This window comes from Lynx canadensis, chromosome D1, assembly GCF_007474595.2.
Source record: "Lynx canadensis isolate LIC74 chromosome D1, mLynCan4.pri.v2, whole genome shotgun sequence".
NCBI classification, from domain to species: domain Eukaryota; kingdom Metazoa; phylum Chordata; class Mammalia; order Carnivora; family Felidae; genus Lynx; species Lynx canadensis.
In genome coordinates, this window is record NC_044312.2 from 71599797 (window position 1) to 71617729 (window position 17933).

The 17933-nt window shown below is 47.2% G+C and overlaps 1 protein-coding gene across 1 annotated transcript in view; it reads left to right on the top strand.

The window, feature by feature from the left end:
- Positions 1 to 301: 301 nt before the first annotated feature.
- The window catches only part of INSC (INSC spindle orientation adaptor protein), a 94173-nt gene continuing 76541 nt past the window's right edge, over positions 302 to 17933 (top strand). The window contains exons 1-2 of the mRNA XM_032595076.1: positions 302 to 307; positions 2421 to 2521. Of these exons, the coding sequence (XP_032450967.1) occupies positions 302 to 307; positions 2421 to 2521 (107 nt within the window). The remainder of the gene's footprint in view (positions 308 to 2420; positions 2522 to 17933) is intronic.

The following is a 17933-nucleotide window of genomic DNA, read 5'->3' on the forward strand; positions in this document are numbered from 1 at the left end:
AGAATTTCATGGTCACCAAGCTATGTTTCTAGAATCTACCTCTTAGAAATTCACATCATTCTCTTGCATCCTTCTGTTCATGACCGCGCTCCCTTTTTCTAGGTCCATCAGATATGACTTGATCAGATCCAAAGGTCCTCCAATACCAAGGGCATGCTTCATCTCCTCACAGAACCCTAACTGCTTCACACTTCAAAAGGGCCTTGCAGCTTCCTTACCGTCTCCGTGTCCTCACCTACCATAAGCTCAAATTCCTTCTTGACTGTTCTTACTCTGTACCCCTTTCTTCTTTGTGACGGAGATGGAGGTAAAATAATACCTGCTTGCTCACTGCTATCTGATGACGTCATAGCATTCACTCTGAAAAGCTGGTATTTCCCTTTTGAGTTCAAACAAATTGGAAAGGGAACAGTTACCTCCTTTTGTTGTTTTTTTCTTTTGTGCCATCCTTTTGTGCCTGCTGACTCACTGGGTTTCAAAAATATACTTTTTCAGTAATGATAATAATGCTAGAAATAACAGTGGTGATACTCCTGATGTTGATGGGCACTATCAAAGCTTTATATGCTTTGTCTCATTTGCTGCATCTCCCTCAACCTAGCTGACCACAGGGCAGGTATACAATGGACTCTCTGGGCATAAGAATAACAAAGGCTACTATTTATCGAGCTCTCACCCTGGCCTGACACTTCCATATTCTTTATGTCTTGTCATTGCTGTAATAGCCCTGTACAATAGATATTATTGCTCTCAGTTACAGGTAAAGAATTAGGGCTCAGCAGAAAGGTACTAAAAATGTGTTCCACTCATCTTTTCAACAGACCCATAGAGTGCTTTCTGCATGCCCGGCTCTTGGCTCAGTGCTAGGAGCACAAAGGGTCCCTGCCCTTGAGGGGTTCATACTGTGGTGGGACCCACAGACTGGGAGACAGGCAGTGGCCATGAGTCTCTGGAATTACACAATTCCCTAGTTTATTCTGAGCTCCTGTCTCCCATACTTTTCAGATCAACTGACCTATTCTTTATTCCAAGCATCATAAAGGGTACTTTATGTCCAGCGTGATCACTATTAATTAAAGTCCTCCTCCGCTCTTTTCTCATAAGGGTCATTTGTAATCATGGAGTAAGAGTTTAATTTTTCTGGACTTATCTCCCTCTTCTCAGCTGTTATCTTCCCACAAGCTCATACTTGCGTTTTCCCTGAAAGTCTTGAAATCTGCTGTCCTCAAGCGCAGGGCATGCTGGGTGATGGCCAACCCTTCTTCTGTTGCTTTACCCAGGCAACGGTGAAAGAATCTCCATTTTCCTCAGGGAGAACTTCCTCACCAGCTTGGAGAAGGAGGTGGCAGAGAGGAAGAACAAGGAAGGGACAAGGTAACAGGAGGAGTCAAACAGGTGGGCAGCTGATTGGATGGAGGAAGGGCACCATTGTCTTGGTGCAACTTTCGAGGCACAAACAAGCCAGGTGGGCCCTCAGTGCTGGGACGGAGGCCCCTGGAATCTGGTTTATCTTTATCAGACTGCTTTTGGCTGTCCACTAACAAAATTTTCACTTTAAACAACAAGGACTTTATCATCTGACATAACAGGAAGGCCTAGGGGTCGGCCAGACTCCAGGGTTCGTTGATTCAGTGGCTTAGTGACCAGGGACCCAGATTTATTATTCTCTGTGTGCCAGCTTTATTCTCCCAGCTAGGTCTTCTCTTGATTGCAAGCTGGTCTCTAGCAGCAATGATGTGACGTATTTCCTTGTTCAGGTCCAATGGGAGAGATACTGTCTCCTGTGGTTCGCAGTTAGGAGAAAGAAAACTTTTTGTAGAAGCAATCCTATCATGGCTCATTGGTCTGAATTGAGTCCCATGCCTATTTCTGAACCAGTTACTAGCAGTTCGAGTGAAATTATATCATCTGAAGTGGAATGGATTTTGGGAAGCAACCACTATGCCCACTACAGTGTCACATTTCCCATGCATAATTGACATGAATAACCCAGTGCTGTGATGGTTATAGAGAATTAGCATGTAGACTTTCCAGATTTAGCAAATAATACAGGCTGCCCAGTTAAATGTGAATTTCAGATAAACCATAGATACTTTCAGAGTATGAGTATGTCCCATGCAGTATTTGCTGGTCTGTGTGTCCCTGTGTTTGGTACAAAGCAAGATGGGTCAGGCAAATGTTTTGATATTGGGAGATAAAAGATTGTAGGGATTCATGGTGAGCTTGGGACATTAGACTAAGTCCTGCACTACTTGTGTGAGGGCAGTGGAGTGTAAACCGGTTCAAAAAGGAGAGGAGGGTTAGGGGGCCTTCCCTCCATGGCTGCCTTGGCTCCTTGTGGCCTGGATCTGAGAGTAAAAGTGATTGCGCCTTCTCTCTAAGGACATCTGTTGACCCCATCCTGCCCTCTCTTTTTCCAGGGTCACGACCACTGCGGGCAGGCTTTGCTGCAGATTGGGATCAACATGATGGCGTTGCCTGGAGGCCGCCACCTGGACTCCATCCCTCTGCCGGGTCAGCGGTAAGTCCCATAGGTGTCTCTTAGGGCCAGGCCTGCTCTATCTGGCCAATGGCTGAGGCCCAGCTCCAGGATCTTGAGGCTGCAGGTGGCTCCACCTCTCCATGCACTGTCCTGGGGTGGAAGCTTAAGACAAAGCATTGGGGATGCTATGTTCACTCAGCAAATACTGATGCAAGTGGGCCCTGAGACATGAAGGAATCAGGCATGTCCAGTCCCCCAAGGGGAGGTCTCCTTAAGATGCAGGCAGACAATGAAACATAATTGAATGGGGTATTCTGCTAAGATAGGAGACCCTGGAGGGGGTTCCTGATCCCACCTGGGCAAGGAGGCTGGAGCCATTTGGGGCCTTCGGGGTTATGGAAGACTCTCTCTGAGCTTCTTGAAAGGGACAGTCTACCCTTAGGTGTCTTCTACTTCTTCGAGGGCACCAGGGAGAGAACTGAGCACAGAGCAGATCCTCCAGAAATATTTGTCGCCCTGAGCTGGGCAGGGGAGAGCAGTGGGGAGGAGGATGGAGGAACACACTGAGCAGAGGGTGAAGGGCAGACGATGCAGTGAGAAGAAAGAGAGACAGAGCCCCAGAGGTGACTTCACACAGTTAGGAGCTGTGGAGACCTGGCTGGTTTTGGGGGCCAGCACCAGAACTGAAGGGGAAAGTACCAGGCCAGTGAATCTATGGTGAACAACTGTCCCAGATGCCCCACGACTGTCCTGATTTGGGCCCTGAAACTTTTGTGACTTTGGAAACACCTCAGCCCCAGGCAAACTGGGCTGTTTGGTCAGTAATGCAGGTTTGGTCTACAGAGGAAGTGTGCAACTGAGGGCTCAAGGGTTTCTGCCTTGCTTTTTAAATTTTTTTCTGAGATCTTTTGATGGGGTCATTTTGAGGCAACAGAATCCAAGTAGCCCTTACAAGACTGTTAAGTCATTGTTGGTTTGTTTTGTATGTTTTGTTTTACATATTACATGTATCACTGACATCTTACCTTTATTCTGTCCTTCACCCCCCCAGCTGAATTATGGAGGGTTTCAATTTATCACATTATTCATTTCTTTTTTTTTTTTTTAAGTTTATTTATTTTATTTTGAGAGGGAGAGAGCAAGAGCAGAGCAGGGGCAAAGAGAGAGGGAGACAGAGAATCCCAAGCAAGCTCTGAGCTGAGTGTGGAGCCTGATGCAGAGCTTGATCCCACGCACCCTGAGGTCATGACCTGAGCCAAAATGAAGAGTTGAATGCTTAACCGACTGAGCTACCCAGGCACCCCACACATTGTTCATTTCCACGTTATTTGGTTTTTGAGTATTTTTCTTACTGTGTGTTGCTTTTTTTAAAAAAAAAATTTTAACGTTTATTTTTTTTTGAGACAGAGAGAGGCAGAGCATGAACGGGGGAGGGTCAGAGAGAAGGAGACACAGAATCTGAAACAGGCTCCAGGCTCTGAGTTGTCAGCACAGAGCCCGACGCAGGGCTCGAACTCACGGACTGTGAGATCATGACCTGAGCCAAAGTCGCCGCTTAACCGACTGAGCCACCCAGGCGCCCCATGTGTGTTGCTTTTAAAATCAGAAAAAAATAATGAGTATTTGCTAAAAGTCTACTGGTACTGGGTTAACCCCTTTGAGGCCATCATTATAAGGGAGTATACGGGTGTGACATGTATCTCGTGCATGCTACTTAGAATGGAAAACACTGTTAGAGATGTAGTTAGGACTTTTCTGTGCAGGCTAACATGGAGAATAAGGGATCACATGGGGGCCCAAATATCTTTCCACACAGTGTGTCTTAGGCAGAGCTCAGGGATCGTGAGGTGCAAACCTGTTGGGATACGTGTATGTTGGAGCGGCTGATGGCCTTTGAATTCATGACTGCTTGCTTTCAAAGCCAGGTTCTTCCTCTCACTAGCTGTGTGGCCTTGTGCAAGTTCTCGAATCCTGTCAGACCCCCAGTTCCCTCACGTATAAAATGGGTAAAAATAGTACCTATTTCATAGGGTTAACGTGTGAATTGAATGAGTTGCTATGTACAAAGTGTCTCACTCAGGGAAAGCTGCATAGGGGGCCTGTTGTTTATTGAGTGCCTACTCCATGTCAGAGGTCTGCTGTGGCTCTTCATGAGGGTGATCTCAGGCAAGTCTTCTAGAAATCCTTTCCCTGACCCCTCTTGGCAAATGACCTCAGTGAGAAAATCCGAAATTATCAACAGACACTCCCAGCAGCTTAATATTTTAAGCCGGGAGAAAGTGGAGCTATTCTAGATGAAGTGTTCATAGTCTTTCTGGCTGCTGTCCACACCAGGCAGTAGCTCGGTACCCGTGAGCCAGGTGGGCAGAAACAGCTCTGGCGATATGTTGGTTGGTAAGAACCTGGGGAGCTTCCCAGGTGTAATCTGAAACCAGCCTCTGTAATCAAAGGGCAGAGAGAGACCAAAGAAGGAGGCGGGACACCCAGATTGGTGGGCAGCAGGTTACATAGGCAAGGGAACTTATATATGAGGCTTGTCTTCAGCCACCGCAAGATGTGTAGATTCCGCACCTGCTGCAAAATCTTAAAAGTGTATATGGAGGCCTTAAGTGGGTTCAGTTGAGTATACTACCCAGACAGTCTCATCACCACATCACTATCTCAAGGTTGTGTCCCAAGGGCAGCCTCTAGGAGGGGGAAGGCAAGTGGAATGCACATTCCAAGGACAGGGGAGGGGGTGAGGAGCCTCGGATGGCTGGGGTCCAGTGCACGGGTGAGCCGATGGCCACGTCCTTTTGATAACCTCGTCTAACACAATAGGGCTTTGGGACACCTCCTCAGAGCCTCCTGGGTCCTGGGACAGTCAGACCGGAGAGCCTGTGCTGGGGCTGGGGAAGCTGCTGTCACAGGGCAGTTTAGGATTGTGTGGGAGTCAGGACTGCCTCAACTTATCTTGGTTCTGCTGCATATTAGTTATAACCTCAGGGTTCAGCTTTCTTCGTCTATGAAGTGGGCATGTTTATACTTACATCATTGAGTTGTAATGAGAATTTAAGATAATATGTCTAATGTATCCTGCCTGCACACAGGAACTGCTAGAACCTCTTCAGATAAAGACTAGGTCCCTGGTCTAGAGAATGTGGGGCAAAGGTAGATCAGACCCTGACACCCTTTCAGCCTCTGGGGACCACTGTCTCTCTCCGTCACACCTCCAATTGCCTCAGAAGCTTTAAGGATAAAAGGAAATTAAATTACATGAAAATGATTTAGAAGTTACATTACTCTTCTTTTTGGAGGCGGGCTAGGGTTTCTAACTGATGTTCTACACACATATCTTGGGAGGAGAGCCCCGGACTAACATGACCCCAAGAGTTCTGGCTGGCCACAAAGCTACAACCTGAGAAGGGGTTTGCTTAGAATGTCTTCAGCCCTAAAGTTCTGATAGGGCAGGGTGGGCTGCAGAGAGAAGGTGGTATTTCCTTTAATGTATTCATAGCCTGGCATTGCCGGAATATTAGGGGAACACAATCCCTGGGCCCTACCAGCCTATTAATTGTGTGCAGGGGCCATGTTCGTGAAGAAGGCTTATGTGTCTTTACAGGATATCAGAGGGGTTAATTTATCCAATCTGATGCTGCATTGTGGACAGATAATAGCAGCTACCTCTTCTTTCCTCTTGTTCCAAGCTATAGAGGCCTCTTTAGTGGGGAATAACACCATGGTTATTGTCCCCAGACAAATAATTAATGCTGGATAATTGACTTCTCTCTGTCGTGTTTCATTGAAACTGAACTTCACTCTGAAGTGCCATTCATTGTTCACTTCAATGTGCAAAATAAACAAATACCGACAAGATGCGTGAGATCATCCAGCAGCTTGGGTGAATCATAGGGGTTAGGCCTTTGGTATTTGAGACCCTTATGAGTAAATAGCATTAAAAAAAAAAAAAGGCTTATCTAGGTGTGGGCTCCAGGTCAGGGGCTGGGATCCCATGCCAAGTCAGCATGGACAATAGGAGAGGGAATGTCAGGGTTCTCAACTCCAACTACATCTCCTGGAAAGCTTTCATATTTAAAAATAATAAAATAAACAAGCCAGAGAACGAAACCCTCCTCTTGGAAACTTGAATGTGGGTCTAAGTGGTTGGAAACATATAGGCCTTGGTATCAGACTTGGGCTTGAGTCCCAGCTCCACTTCCTACCAGCCGTGTGACCTTGGCTCCCGCCGAACGTACCCACCAGACGGCACACATGTGTGCTGATTATTATCTCTATATTGCAAGTGATGGGCCACAGGTTGGGTTCTCTGGGAAGCAGCCTTTGGGACAGAGTTGAGAGTTGAGAGTGGCTATTAGGGAGTGCCTTTGGGACCAGCACTCAGGGAAGGGAGAAGACAGAAGCAGGACCAGGTGGAGGAAGAAGACTTGAGTGACTTCAGCTACCCTCACAGGGAGCCTGGGAATCACAGTTTTGTTCATTGTACAGGGTGGCCAGGGTCTTCAAATCCCACTTGATATGTCTTTTGAGTGGGCAGCTGTGGGCCAGGGTATGACCTTAGGTGAGGTGGCTCTGAGACAGTCTGAAGGCCTGGCAGCTGGAGGCTGTTAGCTAGTGATACTCCCAGGAGCTGGGGACAACACGTCCTTCCTTAAAGGGGAACCTGAGCAGCACATACATCTGCCCCATGAGGAAACTAAGGCTTGCGGAGGTTAAGGTACTTGCCCTGGGTCAGCTTTAAGGAACGGAGCTTGGATAGATGTTCCCAGATGGTGCTTGGGCCTGAGTGCTGGCCAATACTCTATCCAGTCTGTCTTTTCCACCGTGTTCTTGGGGGCTTCACATGAACAAGCCATGCACTCATTCATCCAGGTAGTTGTTTACTCATTAGCTTTCAACAAAATTTTTCTACACGTATGTACTGAGTGAAGATCAGGTTCCTTGTACGACGCTTGGGTGCTTAAGGACATGTTGGTGACCAGACTGGGCATGTTCTCACCTGGTTTCCTTTCAGCCTGGAGTCTGAGATGAGCCAGTATGGGTGTGGCTACAGCTAATGGCAGGCAGCCTCCCCGATAGCCCCTGGCCTGTTGGCAAGGGGTGTCCAGCTGGAGGCCACCACAGGCCAGCCTGTCTCCAAGCAGATAATGGCTTACATATGTGCACCCCTGGTCTGTGGCTGCTTTTCTGCTGCTGGCCTGTTTTCTGTGCCTGCGGTGAAATGTGCAGACTGTAATTGTCAATGGGATAATTGGATATTTTTCTGTTGTTTAAATAGAAAGGAAGGCCAATCACAGTTAGAATCGAATTCCCTCACTTCTCTCGTCTCCCAAGAGAAATCCACAGGAACACAGGCGTGACCTTGAGAAGGCAGAGGGACAGTGATTCAATAGTTATTTTTAGGGCGAGAGATTGGGTTTAAATTCCCATACAGTGCCGGGACCTGGGATCATAGAACCATCGAATGTTACTGCTGGGAGTTACCTAGAGCTCATCTGTCATCCTCATAAGATGGGGAAACGGAGGCCCAGAGAAGGGAACGGAGCTGTCAAAAGACTCTTCAGGCCCCTACCCACCCATTTGTGGAGTCCTGCCTTTTCTGAGCTGTTCCTTATGCTGTTTCTAGAAGAGCTGTGTCCGAGCTCCAGGGGAATTCTCATGTGGCAGTGATCAGTAGTAGACCCCAACTTCATTCATGCACTCATTCAAATGAGATTTACTTTGGACTGAGAATTTACACAACCCAGGCCCTGGGTTGTGGGGTGATGATTTATGTAAATGCCATTACCTTTCTCAATGATGAATGTCCCAAGGGCCAAATTAATTTCTGACTCATATTTGTGCTCCTGTGATTAGAGTGTACACAGTAGGAGCTCAATGAGTGGTTGTTGAATGAATAAATGTTTAATGTTTGATGAGTGAATGACGAATCGCTGAGGAGCCTCAGGTGACTATGAGAAATTAATTCAATAGCTTGGATTTTGTTCCTTTCCCCAAGGCACTCCAGTCTTCAGCAAACTCTTCATTCTTTTTGGTAGAAAGTTGCTGCTTGGAGGGAAAGAGTAAGCTAGTTTTATCTTGATTAATTTAAATCCTCTTTCTGAGTTCAAGCCAAAGATTTAATTGTTTGATGGAATCAGAGAGCTGGAGAGACATTTTTTTTTTTCTTCTAAAGACAAGTAACTTTAGTCTTTGGTTTTATGTTCACTGGAAAAAAAAGTCCACAGTTTCATCATTAAATCTCTTATGGGAGAACCCAGTGCAGTGAGGAACATGGACTCGAAACCAGAGGCTGCTCTCTTGTCCTTTATCCCCTCCCTTCCTCTTTCCTTTTTTCCTTCTTTCCTTTCTTCCTTCCTTCCTTCCTTCCTTCCTTCCTTCCTTCCTTCCTTCCGTCCTTTCTTCCCTCCCTCCCTCCCTCCCTCTCTCCCTCTCTCCCTCCCTCCCAGTCCTGGATGTATACTAACCTGCTGTGTGTCCTTGGACAATCTTTCTCCCTCTCTGAACTTTAGTTTCTTCATATGAGGATGAAGAGGTAGGCAAAAGTTTCCCCAAGGACCCTTCCAGCTCTAATATTCTAGGAGTTTGTGAATGAGTTTTGGAGAGTCTGTTCCCTTTGCTGGACAAAAATATCACACGTTAGAGCCTAGGACTGGGAAAGCAGTCCCACTGACCAAGGCAAGGTCTTCTCATTCCTTCCTATGAAATGCACAAGAGGTCTAGTGTTTGCTTTGAAGCCGGGATGGACACTGCAAGGCGCCCTAGCTTAGGAACCCCTTTCAGCATCTAAGGGTGTGCCCCACTTGGATTTTATGGAAGCCCTTGGTATATCCAGGAGAAATGTTCTATAGGGGGAATAGGGTGCCCTGCTTTGGTGGGATGTAATACAGATAAATCCATGAATCTCAGAACTCCAACATTTGAATAATTTGAATTCCGTGTTTTTGATTCCACCTCCACTTCTCCAGATTACACTTAGAACTTGCGATTTTCCCAGCATGTGGCTCCATGCCTCCACTGCTTTGTGCATGCTGTTTCTTCTGTCAGAAACCCTAGCATCTTCCAACTCTGATTCCTCTCCTGGGGCACTCGAAGGCACCCGTCCAGTGTTGGCCTGGGGAGCTTTGTCAGATATCATAGCTTGGACTAAGCCTCCCTTCTCTCTGCTCCCATGATTCTTTCTGCTGACCTCAAAATGCCATGTGGAGCCCAATGAGCCATAATTGCTTCTTTATGGCCATTCATTTACTCATTCAGTAAATGCTTATTGGTGCCTTTGAAGTGCCAGGCATGGTGCTGGGGGCAGAGAATGTGTCAGTGTGCAAGAGAAGGTCCTGCCCTCTTGGAGATTCTCCTCTAACCAACCCCTCTGTAATCCCAGCACCCAGCCAAGTTCCTGGCACATTAAGGTACACAGTAAAGTTTGGAGGCCACTACCAAGTATTCTTGGCATATGGTAAAGTGTTCTTTTGCACAGAACTCTCCACATAGCAGGTAGAATAGAGTAGGGCAGGGAAATCCAAATATCCAGACTTTGAAAGAATAAAGTTCCATTCTAACTGAAAAGAGATTGAAATGAGCCAACCACAGTGTAGGCATAGATCTCCGTAAACTATCAACCCCTGGGGTTTGGGGGAACGCTGGATGCCAGGCCTGTAGGATTAGCTGGGGATGAGGAACTGGTACCAGCAGCTGGGGGCCATGGTGTGGGTCTGCTGAGCTGAGAAAAATTGTTCCCTTTGGCATCTGAAGGGTCAGGCACAGTTACCTTTCCCCAGTGATGGGCTTTGATGAATGAAGGGGGCAATCTAAGAGACCAAAGCAGAAGCGCAGGGCAAGGAGGGGTGGGAGAGGACCCCTTTGTGGCCTGAAGTCCTGAGAGGGTCACTCCTCACCCTGTGTGCATGTCTCCCTGGCTTCTCAGCTCTGGTAGTATTTCTGGTGCAAACCTGTCAGACATATGTGATGAAGGGGCCACTGGGCCAGGGGTTCTGTCCTGAATTTAAACAATACACACCCAATTTTCTCCCAGAAAGAAATGTGACAAGGGTCTGAAAAACGATCAGACACGCCACAGTGTTTAAATGATTATAAGCTTTAAAAAGGTATCGATATGTCACGTAAGGGCAGTCTAACCATAGCAGAGAGGGCCCTGGCTGTGCATTTTAGGGTTTGAATCTCAGCTCATTTGCTAAAGACCTCAAAGACCATAGCATAATTGTTAAGAGCAAGGCTCTGGTCTCAGATTGCCTAGATTCTTATTTCTACTTGTGCACTGTGTAACCTTGACCAAGTCACTTAACCTCCCAAATTTCAGTTATGTGGACCTCATGGGATTATTTTGAAGGTTAAGTGAACAATTAAGATGGAATCAGGCCCTTAGCACAGTGCCCAGGATGTAATAAACACTTGATCAATGTTAGATTTATTATCACTATTAGTGTGAGGTGTTAGACAAATGTGATGATTCGAAGCCTGTGTCTACATCCATAAAATGGGGATGGTAATCTCCAGCCACCGGAGTGCTGTTAAGGGCTGAAGGAGGGAGTGCTTGGTACATTGAAGGTGCTCTGTTGTCAATAAACCTCCCTGCTTGCTGTGTGGGTAGTTCATTCCCTCTGACTTTAGAATGAATATTTTAGGGGTCTCATTGTTTTCACCCCGGCAATTTCTTGGTACAAGACTATGCTGTTCCCTTCCCCTGTTCCCGCCTCCACCCTGGATAATTCCAGCTTAAAAAAAAGAATCATCCTACCAGTACCCTGGTATGTAGAGATGATTGTGGTTACATCTGGCTCTGTGTCTGGAATCTGCCAGACTGCAGAAAGCCCAGATTTTAGGTCTTGGTCACCTTCTTCCAGATGTCCAGGAAAGCTGCCATCGGAGAGTAAGAGGGTTACTCAGGGAGTAGGCATCTGTTTCTCTCAGAGGCTCTGATGAGAACTGGGCGGGCACCGGGAGCCCCATTCACTGTGTGGGATGCCCTCCCTGCCCCAGGCGTGGGGACAGTCTTGACAGCATCAGGCTCAGATTCCAGTTCACAATGGAGACCGAGAAAATCCAACCCTAGTCTTGGTCCCTGGCCCCTCAGGCTCCTTGGCCAGAGCCCCTAACGTGTCCTGACTGTGGTGGTTTTCCACCATGAAGGGAATGTGACTCATTGCCAGTCCATCTGCTTTGACCTTAATTTTCAATTCCTTTCCTCTGTGTGAGTAATCAGATCAGTCGTCTGTACTTGCAAAGGAAAGATTTCATGCACAGGGGAATGGCAGCTCAGAGTTCATGGCTGAGGACGGTTGAACCCTGGGAGCTGCAAGATTCGGGGACAGCAGGCAGTCCCCACCACGCAACGAGAGCTGCCCTGTTTAGCCAGCCGTTCTATGTTGGGGTCAATCAGCAAATCCAAGAGGGGAGGTGGAGCCCAGGGAACCAGAGAGCTAATGACAGGGAGTCAGGCAAGCTCTGCAATTACGGGATGCTCGACTCTAACACAGGCCAAACCTTAATGAGCTGCAGTCCCTAGACTCTAAAATTGAGAAGAGGAGCTCATTATGTGGCGGCACAGTGGCCGCGGCTGGGAGTGGACCGGCTTGTGGCGGGGGCCGGGTTCACCGGGCCTCGTCTCCTCCCTGGCAAAGCGTAGGGCCTCTTTGATGGACCTCTCTGCAGGGCCTGCCCCCCCACATCTCCTGTGACCTTGTGTACCCCACTTGTCATCCTCTCCTAAAACCAAACAAAATGAGAACTAGCTCTTCGCTCGATGGGTTTTCTATCTCAGCCAGGGAAGCACCAGTCGCCCAGGCCTCCTGCCACCCAGGAGCCCGCATTGCCTTCCCTCCTTCACTTCACCCTCACATCCTCTCATCTCCCTCCCAGACCTCCCACTTCTTTCTCTCCGGCATCACTGCCAAGTTCAGGCTTCTATCTTCTTGCTGTTTTATGCCTACTGTCTCCTGGTAGGTCAGCCTTCTGTCTAGTAGTTCACTTTGCTCTGGTCCAGTTTTCTACTGACTCTCTGCACAGTTATGTCACTGTCCTGCTCTACAATGTTTTCAGTGGCTCCACATTGTCTTTAGGATTAAACCCAAATTCTGAATCAAGTTAGGGTCTTTGATCACCTGACCCTTCCCTTCCCGGCCACTCCCTCACCCCCCCCCCCCCATGCTTGAATCCAGTGAAACTCCTTGTTTCTATCTCTATTTTTATGCCTCTAGGCTTTTCCAACAGTCTTTTTGCCCTTGTCATCCTGGCCTGCTCCTCTTCTCTAAGAACCAGGGCAAATGTCATTTCCTTTGTGTACATATTCCCAGGCCAAGTCAGGCCCTCTGTCTCCTGTGGTCCTCGGCTGTCCTGCTCACAGCTTCTTGATGGCTTCGTGATGGCAATGTGCTATTTAGTTGATAAGAGCAGAGACTCTAGACCCTAGAGACTTGGTCTGAGTAATGGCTCACCCAGTTCCTACCATATGACTCTCCTCACAGAAGTCTGCCTGTCTGTGAAAGGAGGCAATAATAATTTTCTCTCTCCAGTTAGTGGGGAGGATTAAAAGAGATAATACATGGAGAGGGCTTACAGCACTGCCTGGCTCGTTGCACGTTGGCTACTGTTGAAATGACTACGAGGTTTCCTGGTGCTTTCTTGCCTGTTCGGGGTCTTAGCTGAGCTCCGTGAGTGCTGGAATTTTCTCTTGGTTGGCTTTGTCCTCAGTTCCTAGAACAGGCTGGTGAGCAGGTACACAGAAAATGCTGGGACATCACGGCTCCAGGCCTGGCCCCATCATGCGCTGGCTGTGGAACTTGATGGGACAGGCAACTTCTGGCCTCTACCTCTAGGGGCGCTTTAGGAGGGCAGCCCCGTCAGTGCAGCCTGAGGTGAAGGATCTTTGGTTCTCAGTCTGCCCACAACTGGGGATAGAGAACCTTGGTCAGAGCCCGAGGCTTGGGTGTGGGAGCAAGGGTGTGGTGGAGGAGAGGAGCCCTAGTGGTGGGGACTGGAGGCCGTTGAGTCTATGGAGGCTTGCCCGTAGTGTAGACCGGCTCTTGGAAACCCTCTAGTGGTGCTTTTCTACCGTCACCGGCACTTCCAAGCACTATCAGAGGTACCCGGATGGCACCTGACACATTCCATCTGTGAATTCTCCTAAACGTTCCACTTTGGCAGATGAAAAGACTCTCCTTAGAGGAAGCGAACAGAATGGGAAAGACAAAGCTCAACCCTTTTCAGTCTACGCATCAGGTCCTGTGTGATAGCCATGAAGGCTGAGGGCAGACTAAAGCTGAGTTCTTCTGCGTGAGAATGCATGCATAATTATTACCTGACAGTGCTAAGCGTGCCGTTTGGACAGGGCATGGCCTTTCCTAGAGTCTAGTGTAGCACTTAAGCATGTGGGGTCTGGCGTGTGATGGGCTGGGCCAGAGCGCGGCTCTGCCACTTACAAGCAGGGCGATGTCACATAGTTCACTTTCCCTCTCCAAGCTTTCGTTTCTTCAACTGTAAAAATAAGACAGTAAGAACCCCCTCCTCCTAGGGGCATTATGAGAAATAAATAAGATAATGCACCTGAAGCCATCCACATGAGAGATGACACGAAGCCCAGCCTCGGTAAAGGTTGGCGATAATGACTACCGGTTTCATCTCGGCTCTCACAAGCCAGTGAGGCAGGACGGTGGTACCAGTTAATGTTATTCCCATTTCCTGCTTCGTTCAGTGCCACACACATACGCCGAGCATCCCGTCCTCAGCGTATCCGGTCCACTGCTCGGGGTGACATGGAGGGAGCACATGATGGACGCGAGCCCTGCCCTTATAGTCTGGTGAATGAAGCAGATATTAATAGTCCAGCAGGGAAACAGTTGAGACCTGCATCACAATGGGGGGAAAGACGGGGTACAACAGACACGGGGGGCACAAGCGCATCTAGGAGTCAGAGAAGCCTACTTCAGCAGAGACAGAGAGATTTTAAGGATGTGGACCATCAGCAAGGTGAAGAGGAGATGGGGAGAAAGGGGCCAGCATGTGCAAAGGCTGGGAGGCCGGAGAAGTCACAGCAGAGGGAGTGAAAGAACTAAGTGTGGCTGGGACAGTGGTTAGGACTGAGGGGGAAAGCAGGTCAGGGAACTGTGGCTCCGGGAGGGCAAATGCCATGTGCAAAGGTGCAAGGCTATTAGAACATGGGTGATGGCGTCTCATGAGGTGTTCTTGGTGTTAGTACCGTCCTACTGGCTCTCCTACGTACACTGGCCATGCTTATACACACGTGTATCCTTTTAAGAGGTTAAGAAATGAGTCATTCCTTAGTTAACGAAAGGCCAGGGACTGTTAATTTAGCAACCCCCCCCCCCCATCCCTCAGGAGACATCTAAAATGCCTGCATTTGACAGAGTTAACAAGATGGGCTCTGACTCATCAGGAGTGGGCAGCTGTCAAATGAACATATTGGCTTATTGGATTGGAAACAGTTACCTGGAGCCAAATTCAAGTTCCTTGACTTTCTGAAACAGAAAGAACAATGCACCCCACTGGGGTCCTGGAAAGACTGGGAATAGGTGACAGCACAGGCTTTGGAGTTAGCAGACCTGGAGGGAAGTCAAGGTTCTGCCATTGACAAGCTGTAGGAATTAATGTGAGCCTCAGTTTTTCCTCCTCTGTGAAATGGGGATACGAAATAGTGTTTCTGTGAATACAAGACCAAGATTGTACGTGCAAGCACTTGATATGTGCTCGGCTCACACAAGGTACTCAATAAAGTTTTCTTTATAGCATGCTTGAAGTATGCTAGATTTTTTTTTTTTTAGTTGATCGTTTTAGAGTGGTCAGATCTCTTCCCTGCCTTAAAACCCTCCAAGAGATTGATGGAAGGCCACAACCTGGAGAAATGGATGGGCCAAAGTGACTACAGTAGCATTATCTATGCCCCCTTCACAAATTTTTCCTAGTTATTAGCTTTGGGGTATATTGGTGGACACCATTTCCCCTAACCCATACTTTTGGAAATATCTGAAATGTAGAATCAACTCTCTTACCATGTTATACTGGACAGTTTAATGAACAGAAAATGCTGTGGACCACAATATATCAAAGTGGATAAGGATGAACAATGAAAGTGGGGATTTCTGGAAAACAATCTGAAAACTCTTTCCATTGCTACAGCCTGGAGCAGAAGGTCCGTGCAGAAATGGCAGAGAACACAAGAGATCATACAGGGGAAGAGAGCAGGCCCAGCATAATAGGTGGGTGCAGAGGGCATTCTGCAGAGTCCCCTGCAGGGAGAGAAAGCCTCCTTCCTGGTTCTCACGTTGCCCGGATGGATCGGCTGCAAGTTAGGAATAGGACTTCTGTGAGCCTCCCCTTCTGTGAGTAGTTGGGGATGGAGGGTTGCAGAGTGCCGACGCGCAGAAAGCAAAACACCTCAGTGTGGGATTCAGGCCGGAACGGAAGCAGGACGACGAAACCATTGGGAGATTTGGACAAGATCAGAGAAGCAACATTTCCTCTAGTCCCAAATGGCTGGGGCTTCACCAGGGCCTTAGTGAGGAAGTTAATACCCTAACCACACTGTAAATTATTTATAGCCTGTTGCATAAATAGTTATGCTTAAATTAACTGTTTAGTAAACAGTTTACAAATCACTGCAAGGCAGAGGTTAGGTTAACTCTAAATGAATTTATGTGTTGTTTTTATTAAGACCTTAGAGAGCCTTCCAGGTTGGGTTGGAGAGAGGCGTAGGGGTTTGGTGGCCCCAGCTGACATGCGGTGACAAGATTCCTTCAATGTTCAGGAAGAATTCTCCTCTTCGCCCAGAGTGAAAGAAACCTGGGGTGCTCACAGTGGCTTCCAAGGCCTTGCATGATCTAGCCTGAGTCTCTCCTCTGAGCTCATGTCCTACTAATCTTTCTTTTGCTCTAACCACGTTCATCTCCCTGCTGTTTCTCAGACAAACCAGGCATACTCCCAAGGAGGGCCTTTGCACTGCCTGGGCCCTGTGCCTGGATTGCTCAGTACCCATACTTCAGACAGCTTCGTTCTGTCACCGTCTTGAGGTTTTCGCTCATGTCTTACTTTCTCAGTGAGCCTGACCACTTGTTTAAAATGGCAGTAACCTCCCTGCCTCCCACATGACAATCTCATCCATACTTATTCTTTTCTTTTTTTAATTTTTTAAAATGTTTTATTATTTTTGAGAGAGATAGAGAGAGAGGGAGACACAGAATCCGAAGCAGGGGTTCTGAGCTGTCAGCACAGAACCTGCTGCGGGGCTTGAACCCACAAACTGTGAGATCGTGACCTGAGCCAAAGTTGGACGCTTAACCGACTGAGTCACTCAGGCACCCTTCATCCATACTTATTCTAACTCCGATAGAAGTGATCTGCTTTTAACACACCACAAACATTTTCATTTATTATATTTGTTATTACTATATTTGTTCCCCCTGCTCTAGAGGGAGAGGCAGACATGTTTGTTTGTGTTGCTCACCCATGTGTCCCAAGCAGCGAGAACAGTTCCTGTACCTAGTGGACACTAAGGAGATGTCTAGTGAGTGAACATTCATGGTGGGATTTGTGTGAGTATGTGGGCCACATATCCTGCATGGATCCTGGAAGCACCTGGATGTTTCTGGAATGAAGTGCTACAGGAGGACAGCCCAGAGAAAGGGACTGGACACCAAAGGATAAATGGGCTCACTAAACTCAACGTGCCTCAAATTGAACTGTCTTCTGAACTTGTTTCTCCCCTCCACTCTGTGGCACAAGTGAAAAGTCTGGGGCTCAGCTTTGCCTGTCCCTCTTATTCATCATTGGTGTGAATCAGCATCCGGGATCAAGGACCATGTGGAATGATTGTCCTCCAGCATCGCACTGGTGTCACTTCCTTCTCCTCTCATACTCGAAAGTAATTTTGCAGAATGGAAGGCCTTCGGCTCACACTTTATTTTTCTGCGTATTTTAAGTATGTCCTTCTACTTATTTTCTAGTATAAAGCATTGCTCTCACACACAAAAATCTGATGATAACATAATTTCCTGTCCCTTTCAAGTAACATGCACTTATTTCTAGATGCACAAAGCATTTCCTTTCTTTCTTTTTAAAAGTCCAATAATCTTAGTAGAATAGGTGTTGTATATTTCTTTTTACGTATGGAATATGGCCTTTCAATATGTAGTTCAAACAATGTCTTTTCCCCAGGAATGTTTTCCTAACTTATAGCCTTTCACATGTATTTTGTTGCCATGTTTTGGGTTCCTTCCCTGGGAACTCTTATTGTATATATATTGGGTCTTATTTGCGTATCTTTAATATTTGTCACATCCTCACAAATCCTTTTAATTTCTGTCTTCATTTTCTTTTTTTTTTAAACTTTTATTTATTTATGCAGTAAATTTGAATTCAATTCTTTTTTTAAAAATTTTTTTACTGTTTATTCATTTTTGAGACAGAGACAGAGTATGAGTCGGGG